The sequence below is a fragment of the Carcharhinus amblyrhynchos genome, chromosome 1 (assembly GCF_965287045.1).
Source record: "Carcharhinus amblyrhynchos chromosome 1, sCarAmb.v2.hapA, whole genome shotgun sequence".
Taxonomy (NCBI): Eukaryota; Metazoa; Chordata; class Chondrichthyes; order Carcharhiniformes; family Carcharhinidae; genus Carcharhinus; species Carcharhinus amblyrhynchos.
In genome coordinates this window covers 162706378-162733475 of record NC_137324.1, presented here as the reverse complement: position 1 = coordinate 162733475, position 27098 = coordinate 162706378, and the positions used below count along the sequence as shown (strand labels likewise).

The 27098-nt window shown below is 41.4% G+C and overlaps 1 protein-coding gene across 4 annotated transcripts in view; it reads right to left on the bottom strand.

Moving 5' to 3' along the window:
• Window positions 1–26916, bottom strand: part of sclt1 (sodium channel and clathrin linker 1) — a 90907-nt gene extending 63991 nt beyond the window's left edge. For 2 of the 4 annotated variants that reach the window (XM_080199855.1, XM_080199870.1), the window contains exons 1-7: window positions 14376–14450; window positions 9198–9278; window positions 7420–7487; window positions 5288–5340; window positions 3291–3363; window positions 3142–3197; window positions 2625–2760 (exon numbers count right to left, since the gene is read on the bottom strand). In XM_080199855.1, coding sequence (XP_080055981.1) covers window positions 2625–2760; window positions 3142–3197; window positions 3291–3363; window positions 5288–5340; window positions 7420–7487; window positions 9198–9234 — 423 coding nt within the window. In that variant the 5' untranslated portion in view covers window positions 9235–9278; window positions 14376–14450. Of the gene's footprint in view, window positions 1–2624; window positions 2761–3141; window positions 3198–3290; window positions 3364–5287; window positions 5341–7419; window positions 7488–9197; window positions 9279–14375; window positions 14451–26846 lie in introns of those variants that run through there. The other 2 variants (XM_080199864.1, XM_080199878.1) reach the window with 2 other exon arrangements.
• Between the last annotated feature and the right edge of the window lie 182 nt (window positions 26917–27098).

Sequence of the window (27098 nt, the reverse complement as noted above, 5' to 3'; positions counted from 1 at the left end):
TGAATTATCTAACATTTCAAAACAGTAGGCTTGATATGATATCATTGCTCTTTTTTCGGCCTGTGCCAAAACTATCATTTTTAACCTGCTCCCTTCAAATTCAAGACTTCCAAATTGAATCCTTTCATCACTGCGTCACACACGATAACTAATTTTTCCCCTCATTGACAACATTGTGCCTTAAAAACTATCAGAAAGCAGAATAAAACTACTTGATTAACAGAAATCAAAGACAGTTAATTATATAGAACACTGCAAGCCGAAATCTCGGTAAAGCAATTTAATCCTTTTTACATGCTATTTCATCTTCAAAAAATGTTGCCAATAACTTTAATCTTCCTCACTGTGAATGTAATTGGGAGTGAGGAATCAAAATAAGAAATGCTAATTCCAAGCAGTACTTCGCTTTCCACTTTGTGAATGTGGCAATAGCACAGTTGCACTGCAAAGCAGACAGATTTCATAATCAAACATGTTAGTTTCATGCTTAAAAAAAAAACACTCATGGACATGATAGTCTTTTCCATTTGGAAACACATTCAGAACTAAGTTAATGATACATGGTCCCCTTACCATACAACTGTACAATCATGAAACATTACACTAGTTTAGTGGCTGTGGCGCTGTCCTAGTAATCCAGAGGTTTGTAGCATAACAGTCTGACACAGATATTGTACTCAGTCTCACATTATGTGGACGATAGAGTTAGTGATGTAAGAGAGTACATGACCCATACCTGGGTTTAACGTTGGACAGTGCCGTGTATACCAGCAAGCATGATATACACAGCTCCCAGCTTGTATCCTTTACTGAATATTTGTAAATCTATGAGTCTATAGCAACTTGCATTTAACCTATGTTTGACTGTGAAGACTTCAGACCGACCAAATGTATTCAATACCCTACAACATAGTGAAGACTTCACAGAAAAAGAAGAGAAAAACTAAAATGCTGGAAGATGGAGGAAAAAAAATCAACAAAAGTAGCCTGACCCGAAAGGAAACTCCAAAAGCAGAGAGACAGAAGGAAAAATAATCACCATGTAAGGCTCTAAAGAAAGGCTTGGAAGCTGGAGGCAGAAATTTAAAATTTCTGACTGCAGCAGAAGACTCCATTGAATATCCTTTGCAAGTCTAGCTTCAGATCTCAAAGTGAGTCAGCTGTCCAAGCAGGGGCAAGCTAAATCATTTAAAACTCCAGAGTACAGCAAGTCCGAAGAAAAATATTAAATACAATAAAGTCCTGCCATTCACAGATTTACATTCCTGCAAAACCTCAAACAGTGAAACCGCAAACATGGAACATGTTTCTCAAAGGCACTTAATTAGATATGTTCCAACAAATTGTGGTGCAGTACTTTGAGACAAACAGGGAAGCCTCTAAGCAATATAGTACATTGTTAAAAACTTCAAAATTGTTTAGGCAACACTTCAGCTCCCAAAATAATAATCATCTGACCCAAAAAACCTCAATTGCCAGTTTCTTTAAAAGAAAGCATAGGCAAAAAGATGAACCGCAACGTCAAGCACTCAGTGTCCGGAAGCTTCTTCCCACCTGAATCAACAAACTAATACTCAACACCAGCCAAAAGCCTCAGGGAAAGAGGAGAGAGGGAGAAAGAAACACGTATATGTGAACATTGCATACTGCATTGTCCATCACAGCAGCAAAGTGCAGGTGAGTGAAATCATGAACAAGGTAGCAACCATCAACCAGGGCAATAGCTGAATTGATTAAGTGTGGTTCCATGCAAAAGAATGGAAGATGATGAAGAAAACACATGCAAATGCCAGGACAACCTCCAAACCTGCAGAAAAGCCTATTATTCCTCTGGTGGTATTGCAAACAAGATATGGAATGATTATAAGGACTCCAGACAGCCTGAACCTTTGAAGGGCAGGGGAGGGATAGTGATAATGTAGTAATAACCATGTGAGTGTATGATAATAATAACATTGTAAGACATAAGGTAAAGTATAATTACTTGAAGTGCATTGGATAAGGATGGGGGGGGTGGGGGGGAAGGTATAGTATAAGGGGTACATTATAGGGTTAATATGGGGCTGAATACAGAACCACACAGTGATGGAAGACAGCACATTACCTGCAGCCAGGGTCAGTTCAGTGTTGGTAATTCTGATAAATTGTGAAATAGCATGAGAAAAATAACTTTGAAAACTGCCAAATGGTTAAAAAACGCTGCTTCATTTGTATTTAGGTTAGCACTTCCAAGCTAATGGAATCAAAATAATGTATCAAAATTCTGGAAGTCCCTTCCTAACAATACCTACACAATGCAAACTGCAGCAGTTCAAGATGACAGCTCACCACCACCTTCGCAAGGACAATTCAGGAATGGGTGACAAATGCTGGCTGAGCCAACAACACACACCCACATCCTTTAAAAGGTTTTAAAAAAACTACGGTACATTCCACCTTACAGGTGACTAAATCTTGAGACCATGCTTTACATTTCAGTCAAACCTCTGACCCCTCTTTCAATATTGTTATGACCATACAAGTGGTATTATAAATAATTATAACTAATGATTCTGAATGTTAAAATACTGTTGCAAGCAGTATTGCAGGTGAAGTAGTATGTCACTTCGTTCCTAATCACTTACCTTAGTGGTTAGACATAACTGTTCCTGTAGGTTTCTCACCACTTCTCCTTCCATAAAGTCAACGTCAACTATATCTGCACCAGACGGTAGGGACTCCAACTGCTTTTCAATGGATTCATGCAATTCCACATGCAACCTACAGCACAGCCAATTGTAATTGTACCAGATATAAAATAGAACATTATTTTTTGAATAAGGTATGAACAGCTATTTTTACAACATGTATCAGTACACAGTGAATATTGTTCTTGTGCGCTTACAGACAAAAGCATACCATATATTGAGAAGGAAAAGGAGAGGGTGTAGAATGTGTTACCATCATTGTTAGAGAGCTTAAAAGAGTTAGAATACAGTTTTAGAAGCATAGAACGAGAGTGAAAGATAGAATTAGAGGGAATGCTGGGCACAGCTCACAAGTTGCTGTCACGCTCTGGTGCCACTTAATGAAGCATTCAGCACCAGGCTACATAAATAGACTTTATAATAATCCTAACCTTAAAAAGTAGGATAACCTCACCTTTCATTCTCTTGTACAACTTCTTCAAGCTTTAACTTCATTTCATTCATATGAATCTGTTGTTAATTTAAGAAAATAAGTGTTGCTATAAAATTGATCGCTGATAAATCATGACTTTACAAAACACAAAAAGGCTCAAGTATTCTTACATGGTGACAATCCAACTGTTCATTCAGTTTTTGCAGCTGCTTGTCATATTCTGTTATAAGAGGTGCCATGAGGCTGCCAGAGAGAAAATGGAAAGTACAAACATGAAACATCAGTAAATTATGCACAAATAAACATTGTCTTAGAAAATCAGTAATTACTAATGCAGTGGATGGGCATTGCATGGATTTTAGCAAGGTTTTTGACAAGGTCTCAAATTGCAGGGTGGTCAAAAAAAGCAAAAGTTGTTGGTATCCAACAAAAAGTGACAAATTGGATTCAAATATAAAACTTTGACAGGAATGAAAGGATAATAGCTGATGTTTTTTGCGACTGGCTGTTACCAGTGTGGTGCTGAAGGGTTTAAGTGCTCAGTCCCTTGCTTTCTGTAGATTATATTAATGATTTAGGCTCAAATGTAGAGGGCACGATAAAGAAGTTTGCAGGTGATACAAAAATTCATCATATGATTGACAGTGAGGACAAAAGCTTTACACTCCAGGGGGATACAGATGGTCTGGTCAGTTGGGCAGGAAAGTGGAAAATGGAATTCAATCCAGAGAAGTGTGAGGTAATGCATTTTGAAGTTACAACAAGGAAAGGGAATATATTGTAATGAGGGGATGTAAAGGCAGGAACAGGGAGCCTTCGGAGTGTATGTTCATATATTCTTAAAGGTAACAAGGCAGATTGATAAAGTGCAAACCATGTGACACGCTTTGAGGCACTGAATACAAGAGTAGTTAGGTTACACTAGAACTGTTCGCTGGACCACAGCTTGAGTACTTTTCTGGTCACCATGTTACTGGAAAGATCTGATTACACTGGAGAAAGTGCAGAGGAGAGTTATGAGAACATTGTCAGGAGTGGAAAATTTTAGCGATGAGGAAAAATTGTGTAGGCTATAATCATTTTGCTTGGAACAGAAGAGGCTGAGCGGTGACTTAATTGAACTACATGAAATTATGGGGGGCTAGATATGGTAAGTAGGGACAACCTATTTTTCTAAGCAGAGAGATCAAAAACCAGGAGGCATAGATTTGAAGTGATTAGTAGAACAATTAGAGGGGAGACGCAGAATAATTTTTCACCTGAGGGTGATTAGGCCTGGAACTCATTGCTGAAGAGGATGGCAGAGGCAGGATCTCTCACCACACTGAGAAGTACTTGGATGTCTACTTGCAGAGCCATGACCTGCAGAAGGGTTGTATTAGGTTGGCCAACTCTGCAAAGTGGCATGGACACAATGGGCCAAAGGGCTTCCTTCCGTCACATGAATTTTCAATGATCTCTACGAAATATATTTTGAGGCTTGAGAATAGTATGGTTACTAAGTGTGATTTAAGAGGAAACAGCCAAATAATCAGCAGATATCAAAGCTTTAGCACAATTTTCCTCCTTCCTTTGAAAGTTTTGGACTCCTTTGCCAGATTTCCTTTGTATCACACACTATTCCTTAATTAGCTGGGTTTGATAGCATACTGTCAAAGATGATAAGTTTTCTATTCTCTGAAATTAAGTGAAAAATGTTATAAAAAATGCTAGGATTTTCAGGCCCTTCCCGTCAGTGAGATCTCCCGCCAATGGTGAACCCCCTGGCAGGTTCCCTGGCTGTGCAGTCAGCAAGCAATGCCAATGCCATTGGACTTCGGTGGGACCGGAAGACCCTGCTGGTGGCCCACGGCAAGCCGCCTCCCCTGCCGGAGGGGGATGGGGGGGAAATCCCATCCATAGTCTTAGTGATTTCTTTCTCTCTGGGTGATTGAGCAAGTAGAAACAACAGAATTCTGGGGCTCTTGCAGTTAAGCAAGTTTAAATAGTATGTGGCATTGTGATCAGTTATAAAAACTTCCTAGTGTTTTACTGAAACAGATTATAAAACTTGAAGACCTGATTCAGGGATAGACTGCATTCCCAAATATTTGATATCAATGCTTTCACAATGGGAATGACAGATTGCACAAACAAAATATTTATTCTGTAGCAAGAAAAACATTACCATTTGTCTATGAGCCAGGGTGCTGGAGGATCATGTTCACCTAAATGCCCAACCTAGATCAGAGAAAATACTGCAATTACAGAACTGATTTGTCAAAATAGTTTTCCCATCAAGCACTGAGCCTTTCCCAATAAGGCTCTACAGCAATGAGCTTCAAATACAACGGCTGGGATTCTCCCAAAAAATAAAGCGGCCAACAGGCAGGAAAATGGGAGATTTTCCCACCTGTGCTTTGGGCGTACTTAGCTGAATGAATCTCTGACACTCTGCATCACAGAGTGCCTCAGAAAGATTCACAATGTTAAGTGGGGTGAGGGGGTGGGGTGGGGAATGGGGCCTCATCCCACCCAAGAGGCCAGTAGTATAGAGCTGAGCAGACCACTGTGCTTGTGTCAATTTGTCAATGGGAGATTGGGGTAGCCAGTGGGCATGTGCCATCGCCAGCCTCCTGAATCCCTCCCCCGATCGCCAACCTTCCCGGCATCCCCACTCCACCCCACTGGCTTACTGGACTCCCCATGTCCGATAGCAAGTCCTGACCCCTCCCTCCCGCATTAATCCCATTGCAGAGTACTAATGGGGTCCCCCTCCAATCATTGATCACCCCTCCAATACGCCCAATCCCCTTCAGCACTGCCTGATGGGCAGTGCCAGGGTTCCAGGTTGGCACTACCCAAGGGGTACAACCCCCTACCCTGATTTCCAGGGGTGGTTCTCATTGGCTTCTGCTCCCACCAGCAGGGTGAACATGCCTGTTTGCTGTTGGTGGGGACCAGTTGTAAACCTCACTGGTGGGCACTTTTCTCGGCACCAGGGGAGACAACTGTCCCGAGCCTGCTAATCATATTAAAATTTCAATATGCTAATCAGCCCCATGCCGATTTCTGGTGTGGGGCTGATTACGTGGGGAAAAAAGGGGCGTGGGGGGCTGATTGCAAATCCAACTGGGCCGCCTGCTGATGTCTCCCAGCTGGGAGAATCCCGGCTAACATCCTTACAAAAGACTGACAAATTTGCAATATCACTTCACCCTGGATTTCTGAATTGTGCAGTTAAATTGCTCTTTCCACTCCCAAAGCAATTGGAGTTTTGGTGGTTGAATAGAAGACTCTTATTGCTAATTCTGGAAATGACACAAACCCTTCATGTGACCCCCTTGTCTTCAGATAATGAAGGAACAAACACTGTCAGACTGTGATTTGAACTATAAGCTACAAAAGAAGATGCAGGAACAGGTAGGAAGAAAAGTATTAATTAGAAAGTAAACACTTCGAAAAATCTATATTTTATAGTTTATTTATTTATTAGTCACAAGTAAGGCTTACAAAAACATTGCAATAAAGTTATTGTGAAATGTCCCCAGTCACCACACTCCGGCACTTATTCAAGTCTATCCACCTAATCAGCACATCTGTGGACTGCAGGAGGAAACCTGAGCACCCAGAGGAAGCCCTCGCAATTGTTTGATTCATGTGTCCATTACTTATAGCAGTATTTAAACAGTAAAGAAGGAAGAATATTCATTGCATAATTCTTCCATGTTGGATGTATACTTTTGCCTCTGAGGAAGGTTTTGTATTTAACATATTCTTGAATTTCAGTACATTTTCAATACCAAGTTCAAAACAGATAAAGTTATACCTACTCCAGCAACAATAAAAATTAGATTTCCATCAATGAAAAAGTGTTGGCAAACATTTTCCACCAAGTCAACTGACCCAAGCTTAAACAGCCTAGGTAACTGCATAAAAACTAGTTAATAACACTTCCTGCAAAATTATGGTGTAGTTATACATCTTCCTGACATTTTACCTTGAGAAATTCTATAGCTAACAGGTTGAGTGACTGGTGCCTCATTTTCTTTGGGGAGTGGGGGTGGGAATCTGACAACAGCCCCTTATAGAATTAGCTGTATATCATAACTAAGGGAAAGAAAATTCACCACCAAATATTTAAGTTTTTAACAATTGCGTGGTGCAAAAGAGACAATACAGAATTTGTGTAGTAGATAAAGAATGCAATTCCAACCCCATTATAGAAATTCTGTAGTTGCACTTTTTCAAATATATAACTCCTAAAAGATTAACACAGCAAAAGAAAAACTGGAAATATAATTTTAGAAATAACAGTACCTGACTAACAGGAGATCTGGTCAGCTGCCCTGCTTGATATTGACTGAGCACAGCATTTAATCGCTGAACTATAGAACACAAAATTGAACACAACATGAATCAACATTTCATACTATGTTTAAACATTCTTTCCGTTATGGAAAATTTCTTCTCATCAGAACCTACCACCAGACCCATAGCCTTGCTTAAGGACATCTAGTAAATTAGTCAAAGATGACCTGCCAGAGAGCATGAACCAGAGGGTGTTCATCTAATTCCGAAAACTAAGGGGAGTGGTGGGGGGGGGAAATGTGTTTCCCTCCCCCACTGTGGCGAGTTTTCCAGTCCCGTTCTCCCCCCGATTTCAATTGTTTTGCATTGTTCACTGGATGGCCCAGAAAATTTGGCTGAAAAATTCTCTTAAATCACTCAACTTATGTAACTATAATACTTCCCCTTCAAATGGTGGGGAATTTAGCTTTGAAGTACTAAAATTCTTTTAATATTTAAGGACAATGTAAGATATTAAAGTGAATATTAGATATGCACCTTCTGTGGAAAGGATTTACCCCCGTTCAACTCAAAGATCTTTTACTTTGTAGCTTTTCATTCAGCTCACTGTTCTTTAGTCTCTGGCTTTAACCCCGATCAGAATGATGGAATGATTTAGTTGTGGGAGACAACATAATGGAGCCAGATTCAGTCCTCACTCAATGTTCTACACAAATATTTCCAGCAGGAGTTGCTGAACCGTAATCCAGACCAGGAACCTTTTCTGATTTTCACAATTGGGTCAGGTTTAGATGCTCCGCCTAAAATCAGTGCATAGAAGATTTCAGTTAGAACCTGCTTAGGCTATTTGGCACACTGCATTAGCTGGCCATGGTGTCTGATAGAAAAGTAGACGGATTTATAAATACAAATTTGTGAGCAAAGTACTTTTCACTGAAATTGAAGAAGATCCTTCTCTAAAAATTGTTATAAAGTCATCCTTTATATTGAAAAGTCCTCCCACTTTCTAACTTAATTGAGTGCACATGTGGGAACTGTTGAATTCATGAGGGGTTTGGGGAGTTTTTATTATTTTACAATAAGTTTGGGGAGTTTTTATTATTTTACAATAAATACTATTCTCATTTTTAAAACACCTACAAGAACACCTGTCTGTGTGTCTTTTACAGTCACAGCACTCAGTTAAAAAACTCACTGAATTGGGGAGTGTATTCTTTTAAAAACACCTCTTGCAGTCAATCAAGGAGTGGAAAAAGGGAGCCATTCCATCACTTATCACCTGGCCAGAACAAGGTGCATCTGCTTTACGGCTGGGTGCATTCTATACCTACAAGATTAATTTGACTCAGCTACAAGAAAGAAAGCAATTAAATCAATCAACTTTATAATGTCCATTGGGAAATGTGTGTATTATTTCCTATGATATATATGAGAATTGAGTGTATTATATCCCATGGTACAGCTACAGGTGACTCTTAATCCTTTTACTTGGCTCCTTCCGACCATTAAGCTCCCCAGGGAATCTCAGCTTCAGGATATCCTTTTAAATCTTAGCATATGGATGCACAATAAAAAGTAAAATGCCGAGTGTACTTCAAAGCAATTGTATATTCTGCGCCAATGTAACATTATAATTGAAGTTTGATTTATTATAAAGACAGATAAAATGGTTGATGAGACAATCTTTGTAACGCACCATTACATATTTATGTTTCAGAGAATATATGCTCAGATGTGAATTCAACATAACTGTTTTGAACACTATTCTGCTGCCGTGTAAGGATTACCTTGATCTCTCAGAAAGTCAACTTCGGATGTTTCCATGTTCTTTTCTCAAGAAACCACAAATTGCAAACTCTGGTTGAGGTCTGAAAAAGATAGCATATTTGAAAATAAAAACTAAAAATAAGTTACAAGTTTGCACGGCCTGTAAATATAAAGTTAGGTTCCACTGACTGAATGCTATATCATTCCTCGTTTGTGTCACTTTCATAGAACCATTTAATAGTACAGAACAAAATGACACCATTCAACCCTTTGAGTCAGAGCTAGATCTTTCAAGATATAATCCAGTGGGCCACATGCCCACCTTAGGTCAAATTCCTGCAATTTTTTCTCCTTCAAAACGTTCATCCAATTGTCTTCTGAAATTTTTTGAATTTGTTTCCACCATCCTATGCAGTATAGGATTCCAATTTGGTACATAAAAAGACATTTTGTCATGTCGTCTCTGGTTCTTTTGCCAATCATCTTGAATCTATTTTTTTATTCATTCGTGGGACATGGGTGTCACTGGCTGGCCAGCATTTATTGCCTATCACTAGTTGCCCAAGGGCAGTTGAGAGTCAATCACATTGCTGTGGGTCTGGAGTTACATGTAGGCGAGACTGGGTAAAGATGGCAGATTTCTCTCCGTAAAGGACATTACTGAACCAGATGGGTTTTTCCAGCAATCAGTGATGGTTTCACAGCTATCAATGGACTCTTAATTCCAGATATTTTTTATCAAATTCAAAATCCACCATCTGCTGTGGTGGGATTCGAACCCGGGTCCCCAGAACATTAGCTGAGTTTCTGGATTAATAGTCTAGCAATAGGTTGACACCTCCCCTTAGGTTATTCTTTCAGGTTATTGCCTATTCAGCCATTGGAAACATTTTCTTCTGAGGCACAGCTTCTTACAAGAACCTATATTCATTTTTCTTGTGCAATTCAATATTTGCATACATTTCTGTCAGAAAAAAAACAAGTTTCACATGCACATTTTATATGCGGGTAGGGCATTAAATTGATGCTCCTTAAAATGGGTGTACAGGTAAAGATGCTATGTCCATTGATTGAAATGCAGATAGCACACCAATTTTGTGCTGCCTGTTTACTATATTGATTTCAGGGTGCAGCCAATGCCACCAGTGCTGTTCAATAGCTGCAGCTATCAGTAGGGAGCCTGAAATCTCTCCACAGATGCTGTCAGACCTGCTGAGATTTTCCAGCATTTTCTGTTTCTGTTGGAGGTCAAAGTCATAGCTGTTCTAACAGAAGGTCCCAGACCTGAAACGTTAGCTCAGTTTCTTTCCACAGATACTGCCTGATCAACATTTGCTGCTTTTACTCCAAAATTGTAACTTTCTACCACCACTAACTTCTAGCCTGCATCTCTTGGGAGGGGCACTGTAGATTGAGCAAGTGTTCAGAGTTGTGCAGGATGTTCCCAGGTTGACCTGGAAAACAGTGATGAAAGACACAACATGGGAAAGAGTGAGCTTCAGAAAGGCATCCACCCATGGAGAAGCCCACGCTGGATACTATAGTTCTGCGGACCAGTGTAGAATGTGACAATGCTCCTGCAAAATGGTCCCTTGACCCTCTGCAGAAAACCATTTCTTTCCCTCCTCCTCGCTCTTCATACAGTTTATCCTGTTCAGCGTTGCCTCTGCTCATTCTCCTAATCTTATGCCAGTTAGTGTATCCATATCTGGAAATATGGATCTGTTCAGAAGCTTTAAAGTCAGTATAAAGTTCTTCAGCAATAGCTACACCACTCCTTGTGGATGTTTGCAACTTGAAAGCACCATGGAGAGCCCCAAATGCAAGTAGAACCATAGTAACAGCCAGAAGAAATCAAAGAACTAACCTTAAAGTAGTTGATGATTGTGTTAAATAGCACAGATAGGAGATTTTCCTTGCTGCTTAACATGTGTTCAGTTGAAAGAGGCTAAAAAAGCAGTGAGCTCCAAAATGGCCCTATTGGCATCATTCAGCAAAGATCTGTCTGCTCTGCACATTTCAGCCATAATGTTAGCCAAGTGCACACTAATGCATCCCACAAGGATGGTGTCTGGCATGGTTCACAATGGGCAGGTTCTCCAAATGGATCTGTAGCACCCAAACAAGGGGCACTACTGAACTAAATTTCACATCAAATGAGGTCAATTTTAACCTAACTCACCAGGTTGGGAACCCAAGCTGATTTTGTACCCCACCCATTGACTTCTATGAGAAATAAAATCAGGCAAGGTATAACATCAACATTAAACCCAATCCCAATGGTTTCCTGATTGACTGGATAGTTAAAATTCTCCCAGTAGATGGGATGCAAAATTTGTATTGCATTTGATCCTATGGATTTGCCAGTGCTTCCAGAATTAGGTTAAAATTGCCCCCATGTCTTTGATCGTGCTTGGCAGATCCTTGAGTTCACAACTCCCTCTAGTGGGTGCTTACAAAGATGAAATGTAATCAAAGACTCTAGTTAACAAACCAGAAGAGGTCTACTGGTTTATGAAAATTATCTGATTCCAGAGGCAATACTGCTGTTATCGTAATACACCATAGAAATTTAATACTAAAATTAAAAACTAAGCTTTAGTGTTATCATTCTGCAGTGCTTTACGCCAAAAACAGGTGCAAAACCACGTGTGCAGGAGCTGAACAACCAGAAGCCATGGTCTATGTTGGAACGTATGACATAGGATATAAAATGTTCAAGGTCCTACAGGCAGATGCCAAAAATCTCTACCCTCAGCCACAGCTGGGATTCTCTGGTGCCACCGAAAGTAAATGGAGTTTTTGGTTGGAACATCAAATTTTTTGTTCACACTTGTAGCGGGGTGGCCATAGATGAAACCAGGGAATCCCTCCCAGAGTTTCAAGAGCTACAGAAGAGACTAAAGAGCAGCACAACAAATGTGATAACTCTGAAATCCTCAGGGCCACATGCTGGTAAGTATAGAAACAGCAAGATGAGACAGCTTGTGTGACTGAAGACATGGTGCAGGAAGAGACCTTGAGGCATTGGAGCCTGTTCTGGGGTAGCAACAACTTACATAAAATGGATGGGTTCCACCTGAAAAGTGCCGAGATCAATATCCTTGCAGGGAAGGTTAACTAGTACTGTGGAGACTGTTTCAAGCAATTTGGATTGCTCAGCAAGTTTTTAAAATGTTGGCGAAACTGGGCTCTTTCAGGAAAAAAACTGTTGAGAAACTACATTGCCAAAGAGAAGAAATCCATGCCAGGGTACAAATCTGCTAAAGATAGACTAATTCTTTTGCCTGGCGCTAATGCTGTGGGTGACTTTAAACTTAAGCCTGTCCTTGTGTATTATGCAGAAAACCCCAGAATTTTCAAGGGATATTGCAAGGCATTTCTCCTAGTTGTATGCAAAAAAAAACTCAAGGATGAGAGGGGGGCAGGGGCAATAGGTGCATCTTTGAGGATTAGTTTAACCATCATTTTGTGCCAAGCAACAGCATTTAAAGCATTGTTAACCCTCAATAATGCTCTTTGTCCTCCAACCATTTTTGATTATTTGCATTCTGACATCAAAGTAGTGCTTCTCATCCCCAACACCACCTATCAGTTGCAACCCATGGTCAAGGGGTAATTGTGTCCTTCAAGACCTGCTGTCTGAGATGTATATTTGCTCATGCATTCAGAGCAACCGAGAAGGACGGTGGGCAACTCAAAAGGAATTCTGGAAGGCATTTGCCGTACAGTCAAGAACATAGGTGAGTCATGGAACAAAGTCATACAATCAGATTTACATAATGTTTGGAGAAAATTGTGTCCCGAATTCTTGTATGACTTTCATGACTTTACAGACACTGTTGAAGAGGTTACCAAAATGTTGTTGAAATGAACAAAGAGCTCAACATAGGTTTTGCAGAGGATGTTGATGAGTTACTCACATCACATTCTGAATAAGTAACGAATCAGGACCTCACTGAATTGGAGCAACAAAAATTGGCAGAGGAAGAAGTTACACCACGCTGAAAAGACTCCTCCTTGTAAAGTCTTAACAGCACAAAAGATGCCTGAGGCATTTCAACATTTGGAAACTGCCTTGTCCCTGTTTGAAGAACATGACCCCAACATTAAACAAAGCATCAGTGAGTGGGTCGCTACAGAGAAATTTACTAGAAGATGAGAACATCTGTCCAAACCTTTCAGGGCTAAATTCCATATGCCCATCTGACCAGTCCATCTATATCATCTTGCAAGCTAAGGCTTTTCCTCCTTGTTATTTACCACATCACTAATTTTTGTGCATTTTGATGTACGGGGAGAGATTGAGTCAGTAGGATTGTATTCATTAGGGTTCAGAAGAATGAAAGGGGATTTCAATGAAAGCTATAAAATTCTAACAGGACGAGACAGGGTAGACGTTCCCAATGGTGGGCGTGTGCATAACCAGGGATCACAGCCTGAGGACACAGAGTAGACCATTTAAGACAGAGATGAGAAATTTCTTCACCTAGACAGTGGTCAGCCTGTGGAATTCACTACCACAGAAAATAGTTGAGGCCAAAACATTGTATGTTTTCAAAAAGCAGTTAAATATAGCACTTGGAACAAAGGAGATCAAAAGGATATGGTGGATCAGCAGGATCTGGCTATTGAATTGCATGATCAGCCATGATCATAATGAATGGTGGACCAAGTTTCAAGACCCGAATGACCTTCTCCTGCTCCTATTTTCTATGTTTTTATATTTCATTTGTGAACTTACAGATCATACCCCCCATATTCACATCCAGATCATTAATGTACATTACAAATAGCTCGGAACGGATCACCAATCCCAATGCTACTGAGCACAGGTTTCCAGACATGAAAACAACTTTCAACTATTACCCCGTGCCACAAAGCCAATTTTGAATCTAATTTGCCAAAATGCCCTGGATCCCATGGGCTGTTACCCTCTAGATCTGTCTCCCATGCAGGACCTTAGCAAAAGCCTTACTGAAGTCCATGAAAAGTACATCAACTGCACTGCCCTCATTTACACACCTGGTCACTTCCTCAAAAAATTTTATCAAATTTGTTAGACATGATCGCCCCCGACAAAGCCATGCAGACTATTCTTGATTAATCCTTGTCTCTACAAGTGGAAATTAATTCTGCCCCTCAAATTTTCCATAATTTCCCTACCACTGGTGTTAGACTCACTGGCCTGTAATTACCTGTTCTTCCCCTACTTGTCTTCTTGAATAATGGTACCAAATTAGCTGTCCTCCAGTCCTCTGGCATTTCTCCTGTGGCCAAAGAAGATTTGAAAATTAGTGTCAGAAACCCTCCCTTGTCTCCTACAGCAGCCTAGATGCATCTCATCTGGACTTGGGGATTTATCCACCAGTCTTTCCAAATCAATTCAAAAACCCCTGAAAACCACCCAGCCAGACTCACCCATGAACCTGGAATGATTAAAAAAATTTAAGACTTTAAAATTTATCTATGCTTTTTAGATAATTTGTAGGCAGCGTACAATACAATGAAAACATAAAAATGCATATACTGCAATGTCAATAAATACATTCAATTGATATGTTACTTGTCTATAATTAACCGAGTACAAAGTTATGGGTTATTTTGGTGCAAATAGGATATTGGACCTTGATTTAGGAACCCTCATTAACAAAATTGTTCTTATAGGGGAAAAAAAAAATCAGTTCTGAGTTATGATGTTTTGACCTAAGACCTGGTGTTCAGGAGCCAATTGTATTGTAAACTACCATACTTCTTATACACTTATGACTGTGTGGACTAATTCCCCTCCAACCCAATTTTCAAGTTTGCTGATGGCACCACCATAGTGGGTCAGATCTCAAACAATGGTGAGACAGGGAATCTGATGAACTGGTGGAATGACAATAATCGCTCCCTCAGTGTCAACAAAATGAAGGAGATTGTCATTGACTTCAGAAAGCATAGTGGAGAACATGCCCCTGTCTACATCAATGGGGACAAAGCAGAAATGGTCAACAGTTAAGTTTTGAAGTGTCTAGATCACCAACAACTTGTCCTGAGGCCCCCACCCCCCATGCCGACCCTATAGTTAAGAAAGCCCACCAAAGCTCCTACTTTCTCAGAAGATTAACGAAATTTGGCATGTCAGCCACAACTCTCACCAACTTTTAGAGATGCACCATAAAGAGCATTCTTTCCAGTTGTATCACAGCTTGGTATGGCTCCTGCTCTGCCCAACACTGCAAGAAACTACAAATGGTTGTGAATGTAGCCCAATCCATCACACAAACCAGTCTCCCATCCACTGACTCTGTCTACATATCCCACTGTGTCAGAAAACTGCCAGCATAACTAAGGACCCCATGCACCATGGACATACTCTCTTCCACCTTCTTCCATCAGGAAAATGATACAAAAAGTCTGAGGTTACATACCAACCAACTCAAGAACAGTTTCTTCCCTGCTGCCATCAGACTTTTGAATGAACCTACCTCACATTAAGTTAATCTTTCTCTACACCTAGCTATGACTGTGACACTTCATTCTGCACTCTCTCCTTTCCTTCTCTATGAACAGTATGTTTTGTTTGTGTGGTGCACAAGAAACAATACTTTTCACTGTATGTTAATATACTTGACAATAATAAATCAAATGAATCTGAGAACTGCCTTGGACTATTCATGCTGTAATTGCTACATACGCCAGACAGTTTACTTTTAGCAATCTGTCCCTTATGCTTCATTCATCCCTTCTGCAGCTTTCACCTTAGAAACCATTACTATTAAAATGAGACACATTATACTAATTACAGAGCTGTATTGCCAAGTTTGCTGATGATGCCAAATTACAACGGACAGTAAGTCGTGGATGGGAGGAAGAAGTTGCAAAGAAACATGGACAACCTAAACAAGTAGGCAAAACTGTGAAGGCAAGACTAGGGTCATCACTTTGGACCCTAGATAGATAATTCAGTATTTTTGAAACTGTGGGAAATCAAGGGATTTGGGAAGCTAAGCATACAAATCATTTATAACTAGTAGAAAAGTACAAAAGGGAATCAAAAAAGATGAATGGAATGCTGACTTTATCGTAAAAGGGGCTGGATTACAAAGGGACAATGTTGTGTTTCAGATTACGAGCCTTGGTCTGCCCCATCCAGTTGGTTCTGGAAATGGCACTTCAGGAATAATGTACTGGCTTTGGCAAAGTACAGCACAGATTCACCAAAGTGCTATGGGGACTTGGTGTTAAATTATGAGAACAAGCTGCCTTGTTTTCCTTTATGATAAAAAGTTAGAGGAGTGATCTAATTGAAATGTTGAAAGGATTTGATAGCATACATTCAAAAAAATTATTTCCTCAAGAATGAGGGGTCATTATAGGCAGGCTGTTTTGGAGGAAATTCCAGAAACTTTTTTGTACAAAAGAAAAGATGGAATTTAGAATAGTCTCCCCCTAAAGATTATAGACACTGGGACAACTGGAGCTTTCAAGACAGGTATCAATAGACTTTGCTGCCCATCTCTAATTACCTTGAACTGAGTCAGCCATATCTGAGGGCAGTTAAGAATCAACATATTTGCTGTGGGTCTAAAGTCACAGGCAGAAGACTGGTTAAGGATGGCAGATTTCCTTCCCTAAAGGACATTAGTGAACTCGATGAGTTTTTACAACAATTGATGATAGTTGACACAGTCATCATTACTGAGACTAGTTGCATATTCCAGATTTATTAGTTGAATTAAAATTGCACCAGCTTCCAGGGTGGCCTCTGAGGAGTGATACCTGTGACAGTGTAACAAACCTCATAACTTACGCTGACACTCCAGTGCAGTAATGTGCCCAAATCTCTGAAGTGGATTTGAACCCACAACCTTCTGACTAAGACAGAGCCAAGACTGTTACTAAGTCATCGCTAACATTCAGTAAAATAATATTCTGAAACTTTATAAATACAACGGGGTGTGCTTCTGGTAGGGAGTTTGCAAGTTCTGCCTACGTCTATGTGGGTTTCCTCCCACAGTCCAAAATACATTGGCTTTGCCTGAAGTATGGCAGCTAGGGGATTTTCGCAGTAACTTCATTGCTGTGTTAATGTAAGCTTACTTGTGACACTAGGAAATAAACTTTAAGCTTAAAGTGCCATGAACCAAATATTCTTTGAAAAGTTAGCCCAATTGCATGAAAATTGTGGAGGATTAGGACATGCCTATTCCTATAACGGAGCCAGCCAGGTGAAAAGTGTAGGGTGTGGGGCTTTTGACCTCAATTAGTTTGCACCCTTAAAATCAAAAACCCCAGGAATGGGATCAGGAATCCCAGTATGAGGACTTGGCTTCCATTCTTTTTTTAAAAATGGGCTTCTGAGTCATTCCGACTCAGTGAACACTCAGACCCATATCTCAAAGAAGAGCAGGAGAGTTTTCCCCCATTGCCTTGGCCAAAGTTTATCCCTCCGCATCAACATTACTAAATCAGATTACATGTCATTGTCTCATTGCTGTATGTGAGACCTTGCCATGGGTAATTTGGCTGCCATTTTTCTTACAATTGTGACTGCAGTCAAAAAGTGCACTGGCTTTAACACATATTCTAAGGTTATCAGAAGGTACTGCACTAAATGCACGTTCTTTACTTTCTTTTATTGGTAGTTTCCCAGGATTAAAGCAAGACTTATAAATGGACATCAAGCACAATCATATTTACATTGGCATTATTTTGCATTGTGGGAATGTATGCAGGAATAGAAAATGTGCATGACTCAACATTTTAAAATCCAGTTTTGCTTTTAATTGAATCTGGTCACTGATCTAGAACGGGTAGGTCAAAACATTTCCAACACTATTTTAAACAAAACATAAGCATTTCCCGGTGAAATCTTACTATGCACACCTTGGTTGTTGTGGAACAAAGAAAACGTTGCTATGACTCCCGATGTAAGATAAAGAGTTTAATGTACTGTCAACTACTCATTGCAAATTTCCAAAGCAATTGACCAGTCAGCCTACTTAAAGTGGTCCTAAATGAATACTTGATGTAGACACACTAATTTTAAAACAAAATAATTTTACCCATTGCAAGTAATTGTTCATGAACCCAGTAAAACCAGCAGTGCTTTGCAAAGGAAAACAGAATCATGGAATACTTTCCCAGATTGAAACAGTATTCATCTTCAAACGAAAAAATTCAGAACACAATATGCTTTGAAAATGCAATCACAAACAATTTTTTGTTACCTAACCATCAGGTCATTTTTTACAGTAAAAATGATGGATATTGACATGTGGATGTCCCTCTTAAAATAAAAATAAATCTGCACAGATTCACAATTAGAGAAAAATTTTACAAACAGCATAAGCCAAAAAATGTTGACAGTACAGGTGAACCAGTATTCTGCAAAGACAGGGTGACATTTTCAGCATAACCAAAGCTGAAAAGTAATCACCTATTTGTTGTCCATTATCTTTTAAAATAACATTTTGCATTACCTGCAGTTTTCTATTAAACAGGTGATATTTACTCAACTGATTAAAACAGTTCTGAAATCTACTCAGATTTCCAGCGTTCACAGTAATTTATTTTTGCACCTAGAATGGAAATATTGTTATTTGAATCCAGTTCTCTTTTGCAAAAGAAGCTGTTTTATTGTAGGATTGCAGCAAAACAAAAAAAGCATTTTCTCTTGCACAAAAACAATACTGTGATGCTGGAATAAACTCAGAAAATGTTGGAAATGCTTCATGGTCTGGCAGTATCTCCTAACACAAAATCAATGTTAAAGGGCGATACTTTGCAAAGTGCTTTGGTTCCCGACAGTCCACCCCCAACTAAAATCAGGTGGGGAGGGGAAAACAGTGTGTGGAGGGAGTTCCACCCACAATGCCGGAGGCTGCCTGACAGCAATTTAACACTAGGAACAGTGCTAATTGCTTTGAGGTAAGACTTCTGCCCCTCGCTTGGGGAGAAGTCTAGCCTTAGAGAACTATGCCTTATCAGATAGCTAGCAGCTCTGTAGTCTCAGTAATGCCATCAAGAGTGGCATGGTGGCACAGTGGTTAGTACTGTTGCTTCACAGCATCAGGGACCTGGATTCGATTCCTGGTTTGGGTGACTGTCTATGCAGAGTCTGCACGTCCTCCCGTGTCTGTGTGAGTTTCCTCCACGTGCTCTGGTTTCCTCCCACAGTCCAGCACATCTTTCAGACTGTGGGAGGAAACCAGGGCACCTGGAGGAAACCCATGCAGACATGCACCTAACCAGCATTAGGTTATGTGCGTTGGCCATGCTAATTTCTCCCTCAGGTGTACCCAAACAGGCACCGGAGTGTGGCTACTAGGAGCTTTTCATAGTTACTTCATTTCACTGTTAATGTAAGCCTACTTGTGACACTAACAAACTTTAAGAGCATCAGCCACTGTTAAGACTACAGGTAGTCCGACCACATTGTGGAGCCTAGGTAAGTCGGAAGTAAGATTTCCCTAGGCCTGTCCGCCTGACCCAGGTGAGGGTGTGGTGGGTAATAACATTAAGAATGATGCCTCCAATGGATTTAGGGGGCCAAAGGAGGTGTCCCCCTCCCCAACAACCACCCATGCAACTAAAGCTGTTAAACTTCTTGCATGGTGTGTATTCCCTGCAGCACAGATAAAATAATAGCAGGACCTTTAGTAACTATTAATTGACCGTATAAGGGCCTCAGATGCAAGGGCTGGCAGGGTACACTATACCTTCAGACAGGTCAGGGAAGGGTAGGATCTCCACAGGATTTTACCAGCCTGTATCCTACCCTTCAAACCCGCCAGTGGAAGAGCGCAGGAGCCAGCTCAATGTTCCATGTCATTGACTTTCATCAAAATTTTCCTGTCTTTTTCCTTTATTTGGCTGACCTTTGTACTTTCACATGCTTACATGAAAGCCTAAACTGCTGCTTGTAGTTACTTCTGCCAAGAGAAATGCTGTCATATGTCATGCTCGTCTGTCTTGCTCCATCCTCACACATTCCACTGTAGCCCATCTGTGACCACTCTGTGGTGTGACTTTTGTCATCTAAGCACACCTAGACCAGTCGCTCTTTCTGCTACACTCCACTTTGCCCTCTAGATGAGGTCTCTGTAGCTTTTCAGCAGTGGTCAAATGGTTAAAATAGTGCTATTTTCTTTTCTGGATGTCACTTTCTAAGACTCCTTTTCCTTCATGCAATTTTAAGCTCTTTTTCATTTGTCTTATTGTCTATGTATGGAACTTTTAAGACAGATCACAGCATCCATATTTCAAAGGCCTCTATTTTCATCCACAGGTCTTTGTTTATTGTCCAAGTTTGAGGCATACAGGAAAATGAACATAATATGTTGAGTTTCTTTCCCCTGTTATAATCTTGAGTTTTCATATTAACACATCATTTATCTTCATAAAATTACTTCTGGCTCTCTCTATCTTTTCTTCTAAATTCTGCATATCTGCCATCTTCTGTTGTCATTTGTCTTAAATAGACAAACTTATTACTTGTTCAATGTTCATTCTAGTTTATTCTAACGCATTTCTTCTAACTACCATGGTTTCTGACTTCTTGTGCTCATGCTGAACCTATATTCTAAACTTCTAGACTTTACTTGATTTCTTGATTATTGTCACATGTATTGGTATATAGTGAAAAGTATTGTTTCTTAAACTATGCGAACAAAGCAGACCATTCATAGAGAAGGAAAGAGAGCAGAATGAAGTGTTACAGTCATAAAATTGTTCAGTGCAGGATGTGGCCATTTGGCCCATTGAGTCTGCACCGAGCACAGTCCCATCTAGGCCCAATCTCCATAACCCCTTGCGTTTATCTTAGCTAGTTCCCCTGACACTATGGCCAATCCACCTAACCAGCACATCATAGCTCAGGTGTGGAGAAAGATCAGCTTAGTACGAGGTAGGTCCATTCAAAAGTCTGATGGCAGCAGGGAAGAAGCTGGTATGTGTCCTCAGACTTGTGTATCTTTTTCCCCAGTGGGAGAGTGTATGTCCAGGGTTCATGGAGTCCTTAACTATGCTGGCTGTAGTGATACTTCCGATTCTGCAAGTTATGCTGCGTCATCAGCGTACCTCAAGTTTATGTTCTTGCCTCCAATTTCTAACATCTAAAGGCTAAACATCAAACCTCCTTTCTTCCATTATCTGTGGTATATCTGCAGCAATTGAGTTATTTTAAAAATCAATTTCAGGCGCACACACCTTTTAAAAATAAAGTCAGTGCCTCTAAATAAGTCATATTGGATTCAAAACATTAACTGTGTTCTCTCTCCACAGATGCTATCAGACCTGCTGAGTCTTTCCAGCACTTAGTTATCTTGTTTGAAATTAAAAGAAAACTATGTGTTGGATGATTCAATGCTTTTGCAGCTTGTGATCATTGATTATGGTGCCCCTATTATGCTCCTAATCATGAATATTGTCAGCATAGAGTCATAAAGGTTTGCAGCATGGAAACAGGCCTTTCAGCCCAACTTGTCCATGCCACCTTTTTTTTAAAGCCCTGAAGCTAGTCCCAATTCCCTGCATTTGACCCATATCCCTCTATACCCATCTTACCCATATAACTGTTTAAATGCTTTTTAAAAGATAAAATTGTAACTGCTTCTACTACTACCACCCTGCGTGTGAAAAAACTGCTGCTCTGGACACTTTTGTATCTCTCCCCTTAAACCTACACCCTCTAGTTTTAGACTGCCCTGCCTTTGGGAAAAGATATTGACTATCTAGATGATCTATGTCCCTCATTATTTTATAGACTTCTATAAGATCGCCCCTCAGCCTTCTACACTCTAGAGGAAAAGTTCCAGTTTATCCAGCCTCTTCTTATAACTCAAACCATCAAATCCCAGTAGCATCCTAGTAAATCTCTTCTGCACTCTTTCTAGTTTAATAATATCCTTACTGTAATAGGGTGACCAGAACTGTACACAGTATTCCAAATGTGGCCATTGCAATATCTTGTGCTACTTCAACAAGACGTCCCAACTTCTGTATTCAGTGTTCTGGCCAATGATACCAAACATGCTGAATGCCTTTTTTGCCACTCTGTCCACCTGTGACTCTACTTTCAAGGAGCTATGAACCTGTACCCCTAGATCTCTTTGTTCTGTAACTTTCTCCAACACCCTACTGTTAACTGAGTAAGTCCTGCCCTGGTTCAATCTACCAAAATGCATCACCTCGCGTTTATCTAAATTAAACTCCATCTGCCTTTTGTCAGCCCGCTGATCCAAATGCTCAAGATCACCTTCTTCACTGTCCACCGTGCCACCAATCTTGGTGTCATCTGCAAACTTACTAACAATGCCTCCTATATTCTCATCCAAATCACTAATATAAATGACAAATAACAGTAGACCCAGCACTCATCCCCGAGGCACACCGCTGATCACAGATCGCCAGTTTGAAAAACAAACCACTACAACCGCCCTCTGGCTTCTGTCATCAAAATGTGCAGATGCCAGCATTGGACTGGGATAAACACAGTAAAAAGTCTCACAACACAAGGTTAAAGTCCAACAGGTTTATTTGGTAGCAAAACCCATTAGCTTTCCGAGCGCTGCTCCTTCGTCAGGTAAGTGGGAGTTCTGTGCATAAAACAGGGCATTTAAAGACACAAACTCAATTTACAAATTTTGTAAATTGAGTTTGTGTCTTTATATGCCCCGTTTGTGAACAGAACTCCCACTTACCTGACAAAGGAGCAGTGCTTGGAAAGCTGGTGGCTTTTGCTACCAAATAAACCTGTTGGACTTTAATCTGGTGTTGTGAGACTTCTTATTCTTCAAGCCAATTTTGTATCCATTTAGCTACCTCACCCAGGATCCCATAAGATTTAACCTAATGCAACAACCTACCATGTGGTGCCTTATCAAAGGCCTTGCTAAAATCCATGTAAACAACATCAACTGCACTGCCCTCTACCTTCTTGGTTACCCTTTCAAAAAAACCAAATTTGAGAGACACGATTTTCCACTCAAATCCATGCTGACTGTCTATCATCATTCCTTGCATCTCTAAGTGCCTGTAGATCCTGTCTCTCAAAATACCTTCCAACAGCTTACCCACCACAGATGAGGTTCACCAGGCTGTAGTTCCCAAGCTTTTCCCTGCAGCCCTTTTTAAACAAAGGCACAAAATTTGCCACCCTCCAATCTTCAGGCATCTCACCTGTGACTATCAATAATTCAAATATCTGTGCTAGGGGACCTGCAATTTCATCCCTAGCCTCCTACAATGTCCTGGGGTATACTTCATCAGGTCCCAGGAATTTATCTATCTTGATGCGCTTTAAGACTTCCAGCACCACCTTCTCTGTGACATGTACACACTATTTATTTCCCCAAGTTTTCTAACATCCATGCTTTTCTCAACAGTGAACACTGAAGAAAAATATTCATTTAGGATTGCACCCATCTCCTGTGGATCCACAAATAGATGACGTGTTGATCCTTAAGAGGCCCTACCCTCTCCCTAGTTAATCTTTTGGCCTTAATGTATTTGTAGAAGCTGTTTGGATTCTCCTTTGCCTTATCTGCAAAAATAATCTTGTGTCTCCTTTTTGCTCTCCTGATTTCTCTCAACACTATTCCTACACACCCTATACCCTTCAAGGGATTCCCTTCATCCCAGCTGCCAATGCATGTCATGTGCCTCCTTCTTCTTGACCAAGGCCTCAATATCCTGAGTCATCCAGGGTTGTCTACTTCTACCAGCCTTGCCCTACACACTACAAGGAATGTGCTTACCCTGAACCCTGGTTAACATTTTTGAAAGCCTCCCACTTACCAGACATCCCTTTGCCTTCCCACATACTCCCCCAATTAACATTTGAAAGTTCCTACCTGATACCAACAAAGCAGGCCTTGCCCCAATTTAGAATTTTGACTTTTGGGCCAGACCTATTGCTCTTCATAGTTAACTTAAAACTAATAGGAATTATGATCACTGGTCCCAAAGTGATCCCTCACTAACACTTCTGTCACCTGCTCTTCCTTATTTCCCAAGAGGAGGTCAAGTTTTTCATCCTCTCTAGTCAGGCCATCCACATGCTGAGTGAGAAATTCCTCCTGAATACACTCAACAAATTTCTCTCCATCTAACTCTCTAATACCATGGCTGCCCCAGTCAATGTTTGAAAGCTAAAATCCCCTACTATTACCACCCTATTTTTCTTGGTGTTATCTGCCATTTCCGTGCATATTTGCTCAATTTTCCACTAACCATTTGGGGGTCTGTAGTACAACCTTATCAAAGTGATTCCCCTGTTCTTATTTCTCAGTTTGACCCATATAGGCTCAATAGCCGCACCCTCGATAGATCCCATCAGTATTGCCAGGATATTTTCCCCTAATCAATTTCCCCTCCTCTGACCTCCTGTTCTATCTTTTCTGTAGCATCTGTACCCTGGAACTTTGAGCTACTCTCCCTTAGCTTTGTTTCAGTAATTGCTATAATATCCCAGTCCCACTTACCCTTCCATGTCCTGAGTTTATCTACCTTGCCCATCAGGCTTCTTGCATTGAAATAAATGCAGTTGAATCTGGACTTCCCTTGGTCTCTGCTCTGTTTTTGCCTGATCTGTCTTGTACTAGGTTTACTGACAGTGCCTTTACTACTTAATTAAATGTCCAGATCACTAACATGTCCTGGTTTCCCCCCCCACAAAAAACATTATAGTTAAGAAAGCCTCTACTTTCTCAGAAGACTAAGGAAATTTGGCATGTCAGTTACAACTCTCACCAACTTTCACAGATGCACCATGGAAAGCATTCTTTCTGGTTGTATCACAGCTTGGTATGGCTCCTGCTCTGCTCAAGACTGCAAGGAACTACAAAAGGTCCTGAATGTAGCCCAATCCATCACACTAACCAGCCTCCCATCCACTGACTCTGTCTACACTTCCTGCTGCCTTGGCAAAGCAGCCAGCATAATTAGGACCCCACACACCCAGACATTCTCTCTTCCACCTTCTTCCTTCAGTAAAAAGACACAAAAGTCTGAGGTCACGTACCAACCGACTCAACAGCTTCTTCCCTGTTGCTGTCAGCCGTTTGAATGGACTTATCCTGCATTAAGTTGATCTTTCTCTACACCCTAGTTATGACTGCAACACTACATTCTGCACACTCTCATTGCCTTCTCTATGAATGTTTTGTTTATATAGCACACAAGAAACAATACTTTTCCACAGTATGTTAATACATGTGACAATAATAAATAAAAATAACGTGCTCTATTTAATTTCTGTGCTGTCCTCAACCTTCTCTTCTGACTCCCTACGCTTTGGGTCCCACCCCCCCCGCCAAGCTAGTTTCAACTTTCCCCAGTGGCTCATCTGGCAGGATGTTCGCAAATATTTTTTTGTTACATGGGAAGAGGCAATACTGCAGTTAGCACTGCTTCCTCACAATGCAAGGGACCCAGGTTCAATTCAACCTTGGATGATTGTGCAAGCTCCACACATTCTCCCTGTGTCTGTGTTGGTTTTCTCCAAGTGCTCTGGTTTCCTCCCAGTCCAAAGATGTGCAGGTTAGATGGATTAGCTATATTAAATTGTCCCTTAGTGTCAGAGGGACTAGCAGTGGGGTTACAGTGATCAGGCCAGGATGGGATTGTTGTTGGTGCAGGCTTGATGCGCTGAATGCTCTCCCTCTGCACTGTAAGGGTTCTATATAAGAGAAAAAGGAAATGAGGCTTTAATCTAGCATTGCTGAGAGTTGAGATGTTGGCTGGAGTCTGGAGGCAGTGCTAAGGTTTCTACTGTGGATGAAAGACTTGAGCCTGGGAGCACGGCAGGAGTTTCCCTGGAGGGAAGGAGGAAGATGTAGTGGCCCCCCCCACAGGGCACTTTCCTGGGGACAGAAGGATGGAGCAGGGAGCAGCATAGGGCAGTTTCCTTGGGGGACAGGAGTTTATTTCTCTGGAGACAGAGTGGGGGGCAAGGAACAGTTTCCCCAGAAATAGGGAAGGGGAGTGCAAGGGGCATTTTCCCTGGACAGGAGGGAGTGAAAGCAGTTTCCTTGGAGACAGAGTGAGGGGGAGGCAGTTTTCCTGGAGACAGGAAAAAGCAGTTTCATAGAAGAATCATAGAAGCCGTACACTGCAGAAATAGGCCACTGGGCCCATCACATCTGCAATGACCACAATCCCACGCAGGCCCTATCCCTGGCTGGTAAATATGTAATCCCTCTAACCTACACATTTCCGGACACCAAGGGGCATTTTTTTAGTACTGCCAATCAACCTAACCCACACACCTTTGGACTGTGGGAGGAAACCAGAGGAAACCCACACAGACACAAGGAGAATGTGCAAACTCAATGCGGACAGTGACCCAAGCTGGGAATCGAACCCAGGTCCCTGGAGCTGTGAAGCAGCAGGGCTAACCACTGTGTTACCGTGCCGCCCAGACAGAGGGATGGGGATGAGGGGTGGGGGACACAGCATGGCAGTTTCGGGGGTTGGGGGGGGGGGTAAGAGGTGATTCCCTGGAGAAGAGGGGAGCGGAGAGATGCAAGGGGCATTTTCCTTGGGGAGGAGGGGGGTGAAGGCGGTTTCCTTGGAGACAGAGCGGTTGGGGGGGGGGGGGGGGCGGAAGGCGGTTACCCCGGAGACAGTAGGCGGCGGTTTCCCTGGAGACGGGCGGCGCGCGGCCCCTGGGCACTGACCTGACAGCGGCTCCGGGACCCGCGGGGCAGCAGCCCCCAGCAACCGACACCGAGCGAGCTTCGCCTCGCCTCGCCTCCGCACAGCTTAACCTCCCCCCCTCCCGGGGGCGTCAAATCACACAGCGATCACCGCAACAATCATCCAGTGTCACTACCAGGAGTCGGGCCGGTCGGCACCCACCACTAACCCCCTTTTTTTTCCCCCCCGTCCGCAGCTGCAGCCTTCTCCACCGCCGCCCCACTCGCAGCTTT